At 36.8% G+C, this 14,644-nt stretch overlaps 1 protein-coding gene across 5 annotated transcripts in view; it reads left to right on the top strand.

Moving 5' to 3' along the window:
- The window catches only part of INPP4B (inositol polyphosphate-4-phosphatase type II B), an 894,316-nt gene extending 879,803 nt beyond the window's left edge, over positions 1–14,513 (top strand). For 4 of the 5 annotated variants that reach the window (XM_055404679.2, XM_055404683.2, XM_055404685.2 and 1 more), the window contains one exon: positions 8,610–14,513. In XM_055404679.2, the coding sequence (XP_055260654.2) occupies positions 8,610–8,742 (133 nt within the window). In that variant the 3' untranslated portion in view covers positions 8,743–14,513. The remainder of the gene's footprint in view (positions 1–8,609) is intronic. The other variant, XM_088828009.1, reaches the window with a different exon arrangement.
- The last annotated feature ends 131 nt before the right edge of the window (positions 14,514–14,644 follow it).

Raw genomic sequence — 14,644 nt, forward strand, 5'->3', positions numbered from 1 at the left:
TGCTTCATTCTGTGCTCCAAGGCCGAATTTGCCTGTTACTCCAGGTGTTTCTTGACTTCCTACTTTTGCATTCCAGTCCCCTAGAATGAAAAGGACATCTTTTTTGGGTGTTAGTTCTAAAAGGTCTTGTAGGTCTTCATAGAACCGTTCAGCTTCAGCTTCTTCAGCATTACTGGTTGGGGCATAGGCTTGGATTACTGTAATATTTACATACAGTCAAATGTAGCAGTCGCATGACATACTAACCTTCATTTTTATCCAAACAAAATTAACCTTAAACACTTCCTCAGAAGCTTTTTTTTCTTCAGCCCTTTAATCATTTATCGTATTTCTTCTGGACCCCACCCAAATATTCTCCTTGCTAAAATTCAAAGATCAAAACTGGTATCAATTCTCTGAAAATGGTCTGATGGAAGCAATTATACTTTGAAATCGTTCATTCTGTCCCTTTTCCTTTTTAAACTTTTTAATAGAACATTTGTAGCTATCTTGAGTTGTTTTTCTGGGCGTCTGCAAAATTCAAAGCAATGTTAAACACTATCTGAAAGTGTCACTACTTGAAGCCTTGCTTCTTTTTAAATAAGTATTTATGTGTATTTATGCATTTGGCTGTGCAGGGTCTTTGTTGCAGCATGAGGACTCGTAGTTGTGGCATGCAGGCTCTAGTTTCTGACCAGGGATCGAACCAGGGTCCTTTTGCATTGGGAGTGCAGAGTTTTAGCCACTGGACCACCAGGGAAGTCAATTCCCAAGAGCCTTCCTTATTCTGACAAGAAGATACTCTTATTGTCTTGTTACTTTGTGAAACTAAAATAATGAAATTGGAAGAAGATAGCAAAAAGAGATGTGGGGGAGAAATTAAGCATTAAATATGTCAGAATTTTTTTTTAAATTCTGAAACCAGGTAAGAATGAGCAAGAGACTTTAGAGACTAAATACAATGTCAACATTCTTTGCATTCTTTGATTTTTGCCCCATACCCCAACTATTTCTTATTGAACTGTCAACTGTTTCTTTAGTAGAAAAATATGCATCTCTAGAGTGTGCCTTTATGTCTTAATAAAATCAAAGAATCATAGGAAGGTAGAGGTGAAAGTAATTTAGAGGTTACTTAATCTGATCTAGCAACTAGCAAGAAATCACACCTGCCAGTTTCTGAAAGGTAGGGGGAAATCTGTGCTGAAAGGAACCCAATCATAAGGTGAAAGGAATATGGTTTTTCTATTAATAAGATGAAGATAAAAGTTCCCTATCTGTTGCCTGAGCAAGTTTTATAATCCTTTTTAGCCTGTAGGGATAATAATACTAACCCATTGGACTGTCTGTAAGAAATGAATAAGATACAGTAAGTCCCCTACATACAAGCCTTTAAGTTGCAAACTTGCGAAGATGCGAACACCCTTCTGGTTCCAGCAAGCAATCAGAACCTGTGCCATCAGTGTTAGGCATGAGTGAGATTGCAGCTTGCCCTCTGTCTCCTATTGCTAACAGTCCTTCAGCTCTGCCATCTCCCACCTCCTCTCCCTCCTCTAGTCAGTAACTCTTCTTGCCTGTTCACCCAGTGGCAGCTCCTGTATGCCAGCTGTTGTACTACTGTACTTTTAAAGGTGCTATGCTTCTGCTGCTGCTGCTAAGTCGCTTCAGTCGTGTCCGACTCTGTGTGACCCCATAGACGGCAGCCCACCAGGCTCCTCCGTCCCTGGGATTCTCCAGGCAAGAACACTGGAGTGGGTTGCCATTTCCTTCTCCAATGCATGAAAGTGAAAAGTGAAAGTGAAGTCGCTCAGTCGTGTCCAACTCTTCACAACCCCATGGACCGCAACCTACCAGGCTCCTCCGTCCGTGGGATTTTCCAGGCAAGAGTACTGGAGTGGGGTGCCATTGCCTTCTCCATAAAGGTGCTGTACCATAAGATTAAAAATGTTTTCTTTATTTATTGTGTGTCTCTTTGCTTTTTATGTGTACTTGTATGAAATATAAACCTATTACAGTACAGTAGTAATACTATATAGTCGATTGTGTTAGTTGGGTACGTAGGCTAACTTAGTTGGACTTACCAACAAATTGAACTTAACGAACATGCTCTCAGAATGGAGCTCACTGGTTATGTTGGAGACTTACTATAATATCTATACAGTAGCTGTCACATGATTGGATATGATACATGGAGATCTCTTTCCTTACTTCAGACACTTCCATTGCTTTTCAGTTTGCCCAGACTTTAAACAATTGAATCTTTGACTATCTGAAATCAACAACCACTTAACCACAAATGTCCCTCTTCTCTAAGCCAAAGGAATCCTTTCCCATTGCCCCCAGTCTTTTCTGCTTTGCCAGGTTTCCGAGCCCACTATCATGTTCCAGGTTCCCAGGCCTACTATCATTTTCCTGGTTACCTTGCTCTGGCATCGTCAAGTTCACAGTAGCCTGTCATATCCAGAAATGCATGCAGTGTCCTATGCCAAGGACTCTTGCTACCTCTGACTGTGATTTCACTTAACACTGCACTCTCTTTTATAGCAAACTTGTCTATGATTATTGAAAACATTCTATGATCTGGTCACTCCAAATAGTGACACAGTCTTATGTCTTCTGAGGAATTTCCTAATTTAGGGGTTTTGCCTGTGGGTGACATATGTATTTTGTATTAGATTCTGAAATCCAAATGAAGAAAGCATTTTAAATGTTTCTGAGGGTTCAGTGGCCACAAAAGCTAATCCTGCTTCTGCATGCATGCTAAGTCACGTCAGTTGTGTCTGACTCTTTGCAGCCTCGTAGACCTTAACCCACCAGGTTCCTCTGTCCATGGGATTCTCCAGGCAAGAATACTGGAGTGGGTTACCATGCCCTCCTGCAGGGGATCTTCCCAACCCAGGAATTAAATCCATGTCTCTTACTTCTCCTGCATTTGCAGGCAGGTTCTTTAACACTAGTGCCATGTGGGAAGCCCAGTCTTGCTTCTAAGCCAGTGGAAATTATCACAATCTGGATATTCTTTTATTAAAACAACCCCCCATATTTAAACAGTTGCACAGTTTTTTTAAAAAGAAGTCCTGGAAATATACTTTTAATATTCTAATTATAAGCTAAATTTTTGGAAAGTTTTGGTAATTTGACATCTAAGTGTATTTTGAGTCATTGTATTTAAAACTGGACCTAAATCTAAACTGCAAGCAAAAAATCCTTCTCCCCTTGTTTTACCAGACTATCATATAAGCAAACTGTGAGCTAGGCAAACTACATTCTCAGGATCCTTTTTCTTACAACTTATGTTGTAGAAGCCTAGGCAAAGCCTTTAAATTTATTTTCTCATCTGTAAAATGTGTAATTCAACTTGAAGACTTCTTAAAGTCACTTAGCATCTGAGAATCTCCTGTTCTATGATGTAGATACCACTCTCAAATCTTTTATTGATAAAGACCTACATTATATTCATCTCTACACAGGTCTGCCAGTTTAAAATCTGACACAATCCAACATTTTAGAGCCTGAAACATGGTGCTCTATTAAGATTGACTTATCAGATGAATGTGGACTCAAATAAAGCCCAGTGAGATATTGGCTGTAAAGTCTTGGCTCATCATTTCAAGATGCTATGCCTATAACTCCAAACTTGAATGTAATTAAACATGAAATGGTCTCATTTTAGCATGGGAGGAAATCAGCTTTCTGGTCAGAAGGAAAGATTTTTCAATTCAGTTTTAATTGCTAATTTTCCTTTGGGGGAGCTTGAAGAGATAGAGTGGTTAAAGGAATAAAATATCAAATAGCAACATTATTCACGAATAATTACCCAGCAGGGGGATATAGGAAGACTCTAACTTGTATTTTCAGAGGTCTGAGTGATTTGAGAGAATACTGATAGTGGGGGACTTGTCAGCCTTGTGATCTAGGATACAGCAGTAGTCAGTGATAGAAAAAAGGGGGAAATAACCAAATATCATCAAGTCACGCACGTTGGGTTTTATTTAAGGAAATGTCTCCTCGTGTAGGCAATGATGTGTTTAAAAGTGAGACGCATTTTTACTTGTTTCTATTTTAAGTGATTGTTTTGACAGGTCTTTGAAGAAAAAAAAATCATTTTTTATCCTGCAGATTCAGTAACTGCCCTTAAATGTCTCATCATGTCACATTTTCAGTGGAGACAACATTGTGATTTGCTTCCATGGTGATCTACCCGTTACTGATGGCTAAAGCTAATGACATTGGGTTGTCAGGATACCATGCCAGGCAGCCACTAATTAATTATTTGTCATAATCTCCCAGGGAGGAAATTACTAATATTATTACTTAGCACATCCTTTGCATTTACACTTGCAGAGTGCTGAAAAATTCATTTGTGGCCCTGAAGAAATAAACATTTGTGCTGTTCTTAGAAGGAAGCAGGAAAGCAGCCCCAAGAGCATCTGCACCCACTGGGTAACATAGTCACGGCCTCAAGCTCTACATGGTGTGGCAGCATCGTAGGTTATGTTGCTTTCGGCTGAAGAATAGAATGACTATGTCAAAGGCATTTTTAATATATTATTCTAATCTCCCGAGACTAAAATTAGTAAGCAACCAATTAATTCAATTATAAAACTGCCCCTCAAAAGAACCCAATCTTTTAGCGTACTACTTTGACTTGGAAGACATATTTAACAAGAAGACTTAGAAAATAACAAATGTGCCCTGGCAACTGTACAAAAAAAGCCATCTGGTATGAATGAGTCCCTTGTATTTGAAGTAAGGACTGTTACAAGATTGTTTCAACTTACTTGTCGACCAGTTGACTGTGCCTCAGCTGGAGCCTGCCAATGGGTGCCCTATTGGGAAAGAGAAACTGTTTCTATAATATGATTGATAGATTGAAGTTAATATTTAACCTTAATTTGCAATCAGCATGTAATATTCATATTATGATAGATAGATAATAGTGGATAATAGATAAATGATACATGAGACTCTGTACTTCTCTCTTAACAAGGATCATTGGAAAGGAACCAAGGTTTTAACAAAGTTAATTTGCTATAGATAACCTTCATCTTAATAGTGGAAAGGAATAAGTGTTAGTAAAGGTGATATTAGAGAAATAATATTGGACAAGGAAGCTTTTGTTAGTCATATTCAAAGATATCCATATCTTATTATTTAAAGTTAAACAAATTTAATTGAAAAATAATTGCTTTACAATATTGGTTTGATTTCTGTCATACATCAGCATGAATTAGCCATAAGTGTGCAATATGCCCCCTCCCTCTTGAACCTCCCTCCCACCTCCCACAAAATGTCTATTTCAATTAAAATTTTTTGAAGCATAGTTGCTTTACAATGTCAGGTTAGCTTCTGTTGTCCAGTGAAGTGAATCAGCTGCACATATACATATATCCTCTCTTTTTTGGATTTCCTTCCCACTTAGTTCACCACAGAGCACTGAGTGGACGTCCCTAGAATATACAGGATTTTCTCATTTGTTATCTATTTGATACATAGTATCAGGAGTGAATATATGTCAATCCCAATCTCCCATTCCCACATATGGATACCAAGGGGTGAAGGTGGGAGAGTACAACTACATATTTCCTGCCACCTCATGTAACTAGTTGACTCACTGGAAAAGACTCTGATGCTGGGAAGGATTGGGGGCGGGAGGAGAAGGGGACGACAGAGAATGAGATGGCTGGATGGCATCACCGACTCGATGGACATGAGTTTGAGTGAACTCCGGGAGTTGGTGATGGACAGGGAGGCCTAGCGTGCTGTGATTCATGGGGTCGCGGAGAGTCGGACACAACTGAGCGACTGAACTGAACTGAAGCAGCAGAAAGTTGAACAAGTAACCAAGTGCAATTGACAGTAGGAACTAAATAGTGCTCCATTTCACACAATAAACTATTCATTTTCCAGATAAGAGTAGTTCACTTTGTCACTGGCTACAAAACCCTTAGGTCTTCGCCCAACAACAAGGGAACACTAGAACCCAGTCCAGCACGACTGATTGAAATGGAGTCAGATCACTGTTTAAAATCATTAAGACTGCTGTTTGTCCACATGTGGCCACTGATTGTAGTGGACACCAGGTCAAAAATCTCTGTGTAGGAGGTTTTCAGAGGCTGCCACTGGTTGAAAATGGGTCATGGTTGCTAAGGGGCTTGTTTAGAAGGTACCTTTGCATACCTAGCACTGTTCATAGACTGAGCAACCTCTGTTTTCCTGCTTTAAAACCTGGAGGAGCTGATAGAGATAAAAAATGCCTTGACAACTGAGTGACTGAAATTCTGAATACTCTGAATACTGATGAACTATACCATAGAAAAAATTTTGTGTTTTCACCTCACATCAGTATGGCATTTTTCAAATATGGCATAATTGGAACTGCTTTTCAGCCCAATTACAAATGCTCGTTTTTCACTTACACAGAAAATACACAACCTGGAAATTTAGAATCTTTTCTTTTTTGACATGTCACTCTGCAAATATGAATCTCCTTTAAGCTCAGGAGTCTATAGGAGATATATTTGGCCTCATTTTAGGAAGATAAGCGGGAGACAACATAATTTATGAGCTGAACCAATGGAAGGGTGCTGAGTCAGGTTTTGTTAAACTAATCTTATGGCTGGCAAGGATGACATGTCAGGTGTTTAATTCATTTAAAATACCAGGCCATTTCCATAAATCATTTTTATAACTTTAAATACATTATATAGGTACAGAAACAATAGATGGTGTGTTTGAATGTGCCAAACACATCTGTTTCCTTCACTACATACTGTGTTTCTCATTTCATCTTCCAAAGATGTATTGATTTATCAGATTATTTTTTATGGGCTGATCCATACTTTAGTTTTATCCATGTCATGTTCTCTGTTGTTGCTGTTATGCTTCTGGAATTTTTCCTCGTGCATATATATTCACCCCATGTGAATATCATCGTAGCATCTCTCTCTTCCTTTTTGCACAAAAAGCAAGAAGAATCTTCGTTTGTTTAACATATTCGTCACTGTAGTCCAGGTAGAAAAAGTACACAGGATGCTTTTGGGTCTATTTAGCATAAAAATTTCATCTGAAACTTCTGTATGGTATAAGATAATGTGTTGTATTTCAGAATGTCTAAGGCTGAGTTTCTTTACTATGTGAATGCTATACTATTTTCTTTTCTCCCCTAACTCCTTGCCCCCCTCCCTGTTTAACAGCAGACAAACCCAGGGAGCGCTGAATGAATCTGACGATCCTGAAACAGGCTGTCTAACTGATAACAAGCCAACTTCTCGACACTTCTATCCTGTCGCCTTGCTGCTTGTCAGCTCACACCTGCTAGTTGTGTGGCTTATTTTAAGTCTTGCATTACTTTTAGCCAAATACCAATAAGTTTTATGTTGCATTCCTTTCTTTTCTACAACCGACAATGGACTTTAAATTAAGGGGACAATGCTGTAATTTCTACATTTTCAGATTCACAGAATTTAAAAAAAAAGAACAAGCAAATGTTTGAATTGTGCTTTATTTGTTTTTCCTAAAAGCTAAAAGAAAAGAAGTACTATGCATTAAGTGAATTATTTCGCTCTTTTGTTCATGGAAAAGCATTTCCCAACTGTTAACTAGCTCAAGAAGAATTTTTAAATTCCTGTCTTTGGAATAAGACAAAGAACAGAATCCTGAAAGCTTGAAGTTCTGCGCCTCCTGTTCCTCTTCCCATTTCCATTTATTTAAAGAAACTAAGACTGAATTTGCACAACACCCCAGAACCCTGAGACAAGACCTACAGATGTGGGAGGTTCCTTCCATCCAGACTCAATTTCCACTGTGCTGATCTCATTGTCGCCGTCAGCTGATAGAACCCTCTGTTCGATTTCTTAACCTGTTAGTTCTGTGATTTCTTTGCTGCAATTAACCTTTTTTCTGTCAAGTGACTTTCTGGAGAGAATGACTGTTTCTGTTTTGTAATTAAATGAATCCGTTTGTAACTGTGGTTTGGGTTGATTTGGCTCCCAGTGTACTTTTCTCTTCTTTTTAACCAAGTCTTATTTATGTCTAGATGCCCCATTTTCAGCACCTGTGACTTTTGTACTACCTGTACACAAGCACTCCTCTTGATAAAGCTGAGACTTGGACCAGGCTGTTTGGAAAGCCATTTTCCTCCTCGTTGCACAGCTAAAATAATGCAGTCAAATAGAGAGATGAAACTTTCCTTTAAAAAATCTATAGGGCCAGACTTAATTAAATGCCTTATTCCTAGAACCTACATCCTTAGGGCTGCGTGTAGATGTTCATGTGTTTTAAAGAGACTGAGAAATTCATTTGTGGAAAAGTTATAAAAAGGCAGATATATTTATGAAATGAAAATGAAGCTGTATTGTGGATCAAATTATATTTAAAGAGTTTATTAAACCTTAAATATATGTTAAGAGCAAAGGGACTCTACTCATCTTTTTTCTGAGGGCAATAATGGTATTGGGCCTGGCCTAGGATTTAATTTTGTAAGATGTATCATCATTTGTGAAAAAAAAAAAATGTAGAGTTGAATCTTTGTTATTTTTACTTGGACTGTTGCTGCAACTCTGCATTGAACAAATAAAGCATATTTATTTATTCTGTGTTTCATGAAGTTGTGCTTTTTCCCCTTTCACCAGAGAAGGATGCCGCATAGAAAATGTACTGAAGAATATCAAATGCAGGAAGTATGCTTTCAACATGCTACAGCTGATGGCTTTCCCCAAGTACTACAGACCTCCAGAGGGGACTTATGGAAAAGCTGACACCTAAGTTTACCAACATGTAAATAAACAGGAACACAAATACGCTTCCGTTGGAAAATCGCCACCATTTTTCTGTTTTCATTGTCATGAATTTGTGGAGGGAGGTGATCAGGAATGTTCACCCAAAATCTAGGGGTTGCTTTGAATTAGTTATCAGCATATGACTCTGAAAGAAATCCATTAAACAAATCTTAAATCATATTGTGTTTCTAGTTCCAAGCTTCTATGTATTTATTCTCACTGGTTGAGATCAGTTCAACAAGTGTACATTTCATTCATGGGATTTTTAATGAAAGACATTCTGAGAAAACCTAAGTTGCTTCAGGGGCTCTGGAGGTGATTCAGAGAGTGGCATTCTCCACTCCAAAGTGATGATAGGAGAGTGTCAAGGGGAGAGAGGCTTTGAGATATTTCACATCCTTTCTCGTATACAACCTGAGAGCCCATTTGTGGGCTTTAAAAATATTTTTCTAGTGAATGGAAATTAGGGAGTGTTAACTTGTGAACCTGACTACAGAAGCAGTTCCTATGTGCTTGTAAAGACTCTGTCATCCTGGGAAGATGTGACTGGTCCTCCTAAAAATGTTGATGGACAGTGTTAATAAAGCAATAAAGATACTTTTTGAAAACATGGTATCTTTTCAAAACTCTGACTTGGACTGATTTGCCCCATCAGCCTAAACATGTAGTCAAGTTCATGAAAGACTGTAAAATATCTTTGAAGTGTTTTCTAGCATTTATCTTAATATGTATCAATCAATGATGTAAGTATTCATTGCCTGGCATAGATTAGTATATGAGGATGAAACTTTTAAAGCTTATATTACAATAATTAATGATAAACCAAAACAAGTATTTCTCCTAAACTGAATTTCAAATTTGCCCTTACTTAGTAAAATAATACCATAAGTTTCCTAAAACTACAAATCAGAAATTGCCTAAGAGATCATTATGTATAACATGATACATATTATAAATGGCTAAAGTACAAGGAAGATATGTCCCCAATTACTCAGCTAGATGATTTTAGAACCCTGGTTACAATCCCTTCTTACCTTGTAACTTGTGGATTATCTGATCTGTAAATTGCCACCCTAAATATATACATGAACATTTGGGAAGGATACTATATATAAATAGACCTTGGCATTTATTGCTGTAATTGAAACTTAGAGTACAAAGATCTAAACAAGTGACATTTATTTTCTCCCTATTTTAAGAATTTATATGCTTTCCTTTCTCATCAGAGGAGCATGAGATCCAGAGCATCAATCTCCCTTGGAAATGCCAAAGACCTGTTACATAGACACCTCTTACTGATGACCACATTCAACAAATCATCAGTAGCTTTCCTAGCTGATATGATAGCTCCTCAACCAAGATGCCTATTGAAATAAAGATTCCAAACAGATCTCCAGGCTCATGTTGGGCTTTTCAAATTGCTGCAATTTTCAGATGACTCTCTGGGGCTTTTAATGCTAGAATTGTCAATCTGTTATTTTAGTTAAGGACTTGTGGGCATTATACTTGAGGCAGTTGTCAAAATGTTTATAGGCTTTTTCATGAAAAGATGCTGTGTGCTGTGGATCTGTCTGTGGACAGGTTAATCTTGTTCTCCTTTATATCTCATTCTCAATTTCACTGAGTAAATATAATCTTTGAATTGTTCAATTTCATTTAAAAATGGTAGGATTTGTGGTTATTTTCATCATCCCATTGGATTTCAGGTAAAGCTGTTGGTATGACCGTGATTCCCTTGAGTAACCATGAAGCCGCATTCAGTATATCAGATGGCAGTCTTGAGTTCCAAGTTACCTTAAGTGATTTATCACCTTGTAAATATTCTTATGAACAATAGTTTTTGTTCGTATTATTAAAAATGAAACCTCTTGATTCAAATATGGAAAGAATATTTATTAACCAGAAAACCAACTGTAGAGTTTTCTATTTGTGGGAGACATTTCAAAGTTTTCTTTTTTCTTTTTTATGAAGTACTATTATAGAAGTTCTCAGAGTAGAACTTACTGTAATACAAATGAAGGTAATGTATTTTCTCATTTATTATTAACATATATTTGTTCATATTCTAAAAGTAGATTTCATCAAGCAAATGTTTTTTCATAACGACAATAATGTCACCCCTTTCCTGAGAGATAATTTCAAGTATCCTTGGAAAACTACTTCATTATTTCTTAAATTACTAAACCTTTCTAAATCAGAGAGAAAATGTTGTACAAAAAGTTTTAAAAGCTCTTTTGTACAAACACAGGCTCAGTCATGCTTTTCTGCTTCCATTTTCATTTAAAAGATGCACCAGTCATTCTATTTTAAGAGATCACATTGAGCCAGACACTGAACCAAGAAAACATTTTCAAACAAGATAATGTTTTTTGCTCAAACACATATTTGCCCTCTGATGTCATCAAAAGTAGATAACACTTCAGTATTAGCTATTAACAAAGTCCTATAGAAAACATACTTAAAAACAAGGGAAAGTGCAATCCTAGTTATGTCTGACCCAGTGACCAAAGATCCAGAACCTGAAAAATGTTCTGCAGAATAGTAGAAATATTTTATTGAAAAAGTTTGAAATATTTTATTGAAGCAGTCCCATATTTTAGATGTACCCTTGCTTTTATTTCTTGTGCGGTTGTTACTTTCTTGTCAATATTACCTTGGGTTTTGTCAACACTGCCCAAACAATCCTTTGATGTAAATAGTTGGGTCAATCCAGTAATCCCATGAGTCAGAGCAGCTATCTGATCCTGCTGACAGATTGTACTGAAATGACCAGCTGCCCAGTGAGGGCAAGGCGCCAGGTAACTAAGCTCCAGTCTTTACTTTATAAGACTTTGACCTCTTGTTCTGAGGATGTGAGGTCTTAAAAGCAAGCATCCAGGTGGGAGATACTTCCCTTTTTTTTTCTCTCAACTAAGTATGGTATTTTGCCTAGAATAATACAGTAGGAGAGAAGAAGATTCATGCTTTTCTTCCCAAGCAAACCTAAGCCCCTCCTATGTAAAGTTTGCTAGGTGCTGAGAGGAAGATAATAGTGGTGTGCTAAAAACTGGCTGGTGCTGACTCACAATAGTTGACCATTAAATTCTATAAGCCAGTTTTCAAAACACAACCATCATTAAATATTAAATTACAGAATGCAATTGAATACATCTTATTAAAAATGATCAAAGCTTAACGCAGGTTAATTATTTTACTATAGTATACTATTTATATCTGCTGCTGAGGGTATTTATGCCAATTGTATCTGTCCAGTGGAAACATGATGTTTATAATGTGCTAACTGGGCCTCACTTCCTGACTCTGCATGCAGTAACATCACATAGGTAGCTTGAAATTGACCATGGTGGGTGTTACACCCCAGAAACTACCAAATGCTACCAACCCATACTTTGAATTCCTGGAAAACCATTTGTTAAACATTGACCAGCACAAAACTGGATGCCACCATCACTTTTTCTCCAGAAAATAATCAATACTTGGAAGCAGTATTAAATTATTAAAATGATACTAAGTGCAGTCACCTTCAGATGGCTACAGTTTTGTCTTGATTTATGCCCTCTTTAAAGATTCTGTTAAACTATAAGTAATATTTGCTGTTTATGTTTATTCATATTTAAAACAGTCATAACAATTCATTTAAAAATGTATCTCTTGGGGACTCTCCTGTTGCTCCCAGTTGCTCCACTCCACTGGACTCAATGCTTTCAATTCGCAGAGCACAAATTGGATCCCTGGTCAAGGAACTAATGCCTCGCTGTATGGCCAAAAAGTGAAATTTTTAAAAATAAATAGATAAAAATGTATCTCTCTATGATGTTCTGCAAGGGAAATCTGAGCAATGCAACTTCCATGTAAGCAATAACAACTTCAGGCAAAATTCGGGGAAATGTTAGCCTAATTAGAAAATCACTAAAAATGCACTTCAGTATCAGTTTTTAAGTTTATAATTTTAGCATTTGCTAAAAGCTGGAAAAGCAGTAACATACTACCAGGCCCAGATTCTAATAAATATAGCTCAATTGGAAACCAAACTGTTGGATTAAACGAATTAAACTCTGGCAGTATGCTAAATCACACAAATGTTTAGTGTTTGATTTCCAAACAGGATGGTCTATCAGTGGTTTAGTTCAACATACAGGCCACCTTTTATAATCTTTTGAGAAATAAATCAACTTTCATCACAGGTTTAAGAAACTGGTCTGAGAAAAACTGTGATCAGCAGTTGCAGAGTGAAGCAAATATATAGAACACAAGGCATCTCTAATAGCTGGAGGCTTTACAGATTATGTGCTACTGAAGAGAATAATTTGCTGAGTTGTATAGTGTATTGACAATTTTAGGTAAATTCACAGAATCCACATTCATTTAGCCCAGCTGCAATCTGCAAGAGTTTTGCTTTTTTCCCTCCATATTTATGTTTCATTACTTTATAGAGAAAGTACCAATGTATTAGATCTTTTGTTTCTTTGGAAGAAATTTAAGTTACAACTTTCCAAACAGATGTTATCTCCAGCAAAAACTTCAAGAACAGAAAAATGCAGTTAATGTTTTAGATAAAATAGGGCAGGCCAATTAGATATAAAGCTAAGGTATGGAAATTTGGTTTTTTTCTTTCTGAGTTATAGTGCAGATTAAACACTCTTAATTTTATTTCTAAGCATGTAAGAGGAAATATAAAGCTTTTCTGATGTCAAAGAAACAAATCCTATCTGGATATTAGTATCAAGGAGGTAGGAAAACATTGTAAGGTAGTATTAACTTAAAATATGTACATGCCATCGGCTCTGCTGAGCATGAACTTTTATAGATTGCATGAATAGTCAGAATTTTAAATTTAAAAAGGAAAGCATGACTCACAGTTAAGTATAGTGCCCAGAGAGACTGGACATTAAAGGGGAGAAGGCCTGCCACAAGTGTCGTTACCTGATAAACCAGGTGTTGCTTACCTTTCATGCTGTGCTCGTTTGCTCAGTCGTGTCCAACTCTTTGTAATCCCGCAGGCTGTAACCCGCCAGGTTTCTCTGTCCATGGGATTTCCCAGGTAAGAATACTTGAGTCAGTTGCCATTTCCTCCTCCAGGGGATCTTCCTGACCTAGGGATGTCTCCTGCAACTCCAGCATTGGCAGGTGGATTTGTTACCACTAAGCCATGTTGCACTTTCACACTCATGGTATGAAACATTCACAATCTTCCTAAATTATCAGAATGCTCTAAGGTCATACAAGGGCGCAGCTCAACAGTACATCTTTAATGATGACTTGGTGCAATTTTATTGACTGGCAGGCAGTATTGATTCAAATATTAGCAAGATTGCTATATTATCTATATATTAGTAGCTCTTATGATGCTTTTAAATCACTATAAATATTAAAAGCCAATTCATGCCAGAGAGCTTTCAAATTTTAAAAGGCACATGCCACATTTCTGTAACTGTATAGACACTCCCATTTCACCTCTCATGTGCAATCCTTTGTACACATACACTCTTGTGGATATTTTATTATTTTATTTAACCTAATATGTGATTTTCAGATTCTTGTGGTACTTAGCTGAACCATTTGCATTTGTTTTCTTTTAATGTTAAATATATATTCCAGATCAACCAATAATGTGTAGTCTAGGAAATGAGGCACAAATAGGTTAGATCACTTTATATTGTCATTTGAAGAAATATCATTTTGTTTTATTGTTCTGTGTAAACCATATTCATTGTACATTGTGTGTATATTTTTTTAATAAATGTGATTTTTATTTTTTATGTTTCTGTCTTTTTCATTTCAAATATCAAATTATACATTTTTTCATTTTTGTCAATGTAGAACTCTCTAAGACTTTATTAAAATAGCAGAAGCATAGCCTAAATTGTATTTCAAAGAAAATAGACTAA

This window comes from Moschus berezovskii, chromosome 19 (assembly GCF_049115385.1).
Source record: "Moschus berezovskii isolate FMDL1 chromosome 19, NW_MosBer_1.0, whole genome shotgun sequence".
In the NCBI taxonomy this organism is placed as follows: domain Eukaryota; kingdom Metazoa; phylum Chordata; class Mammalia; order Artiodactyla; family Moschidae; genus Moschus; species Moschus berezovskii.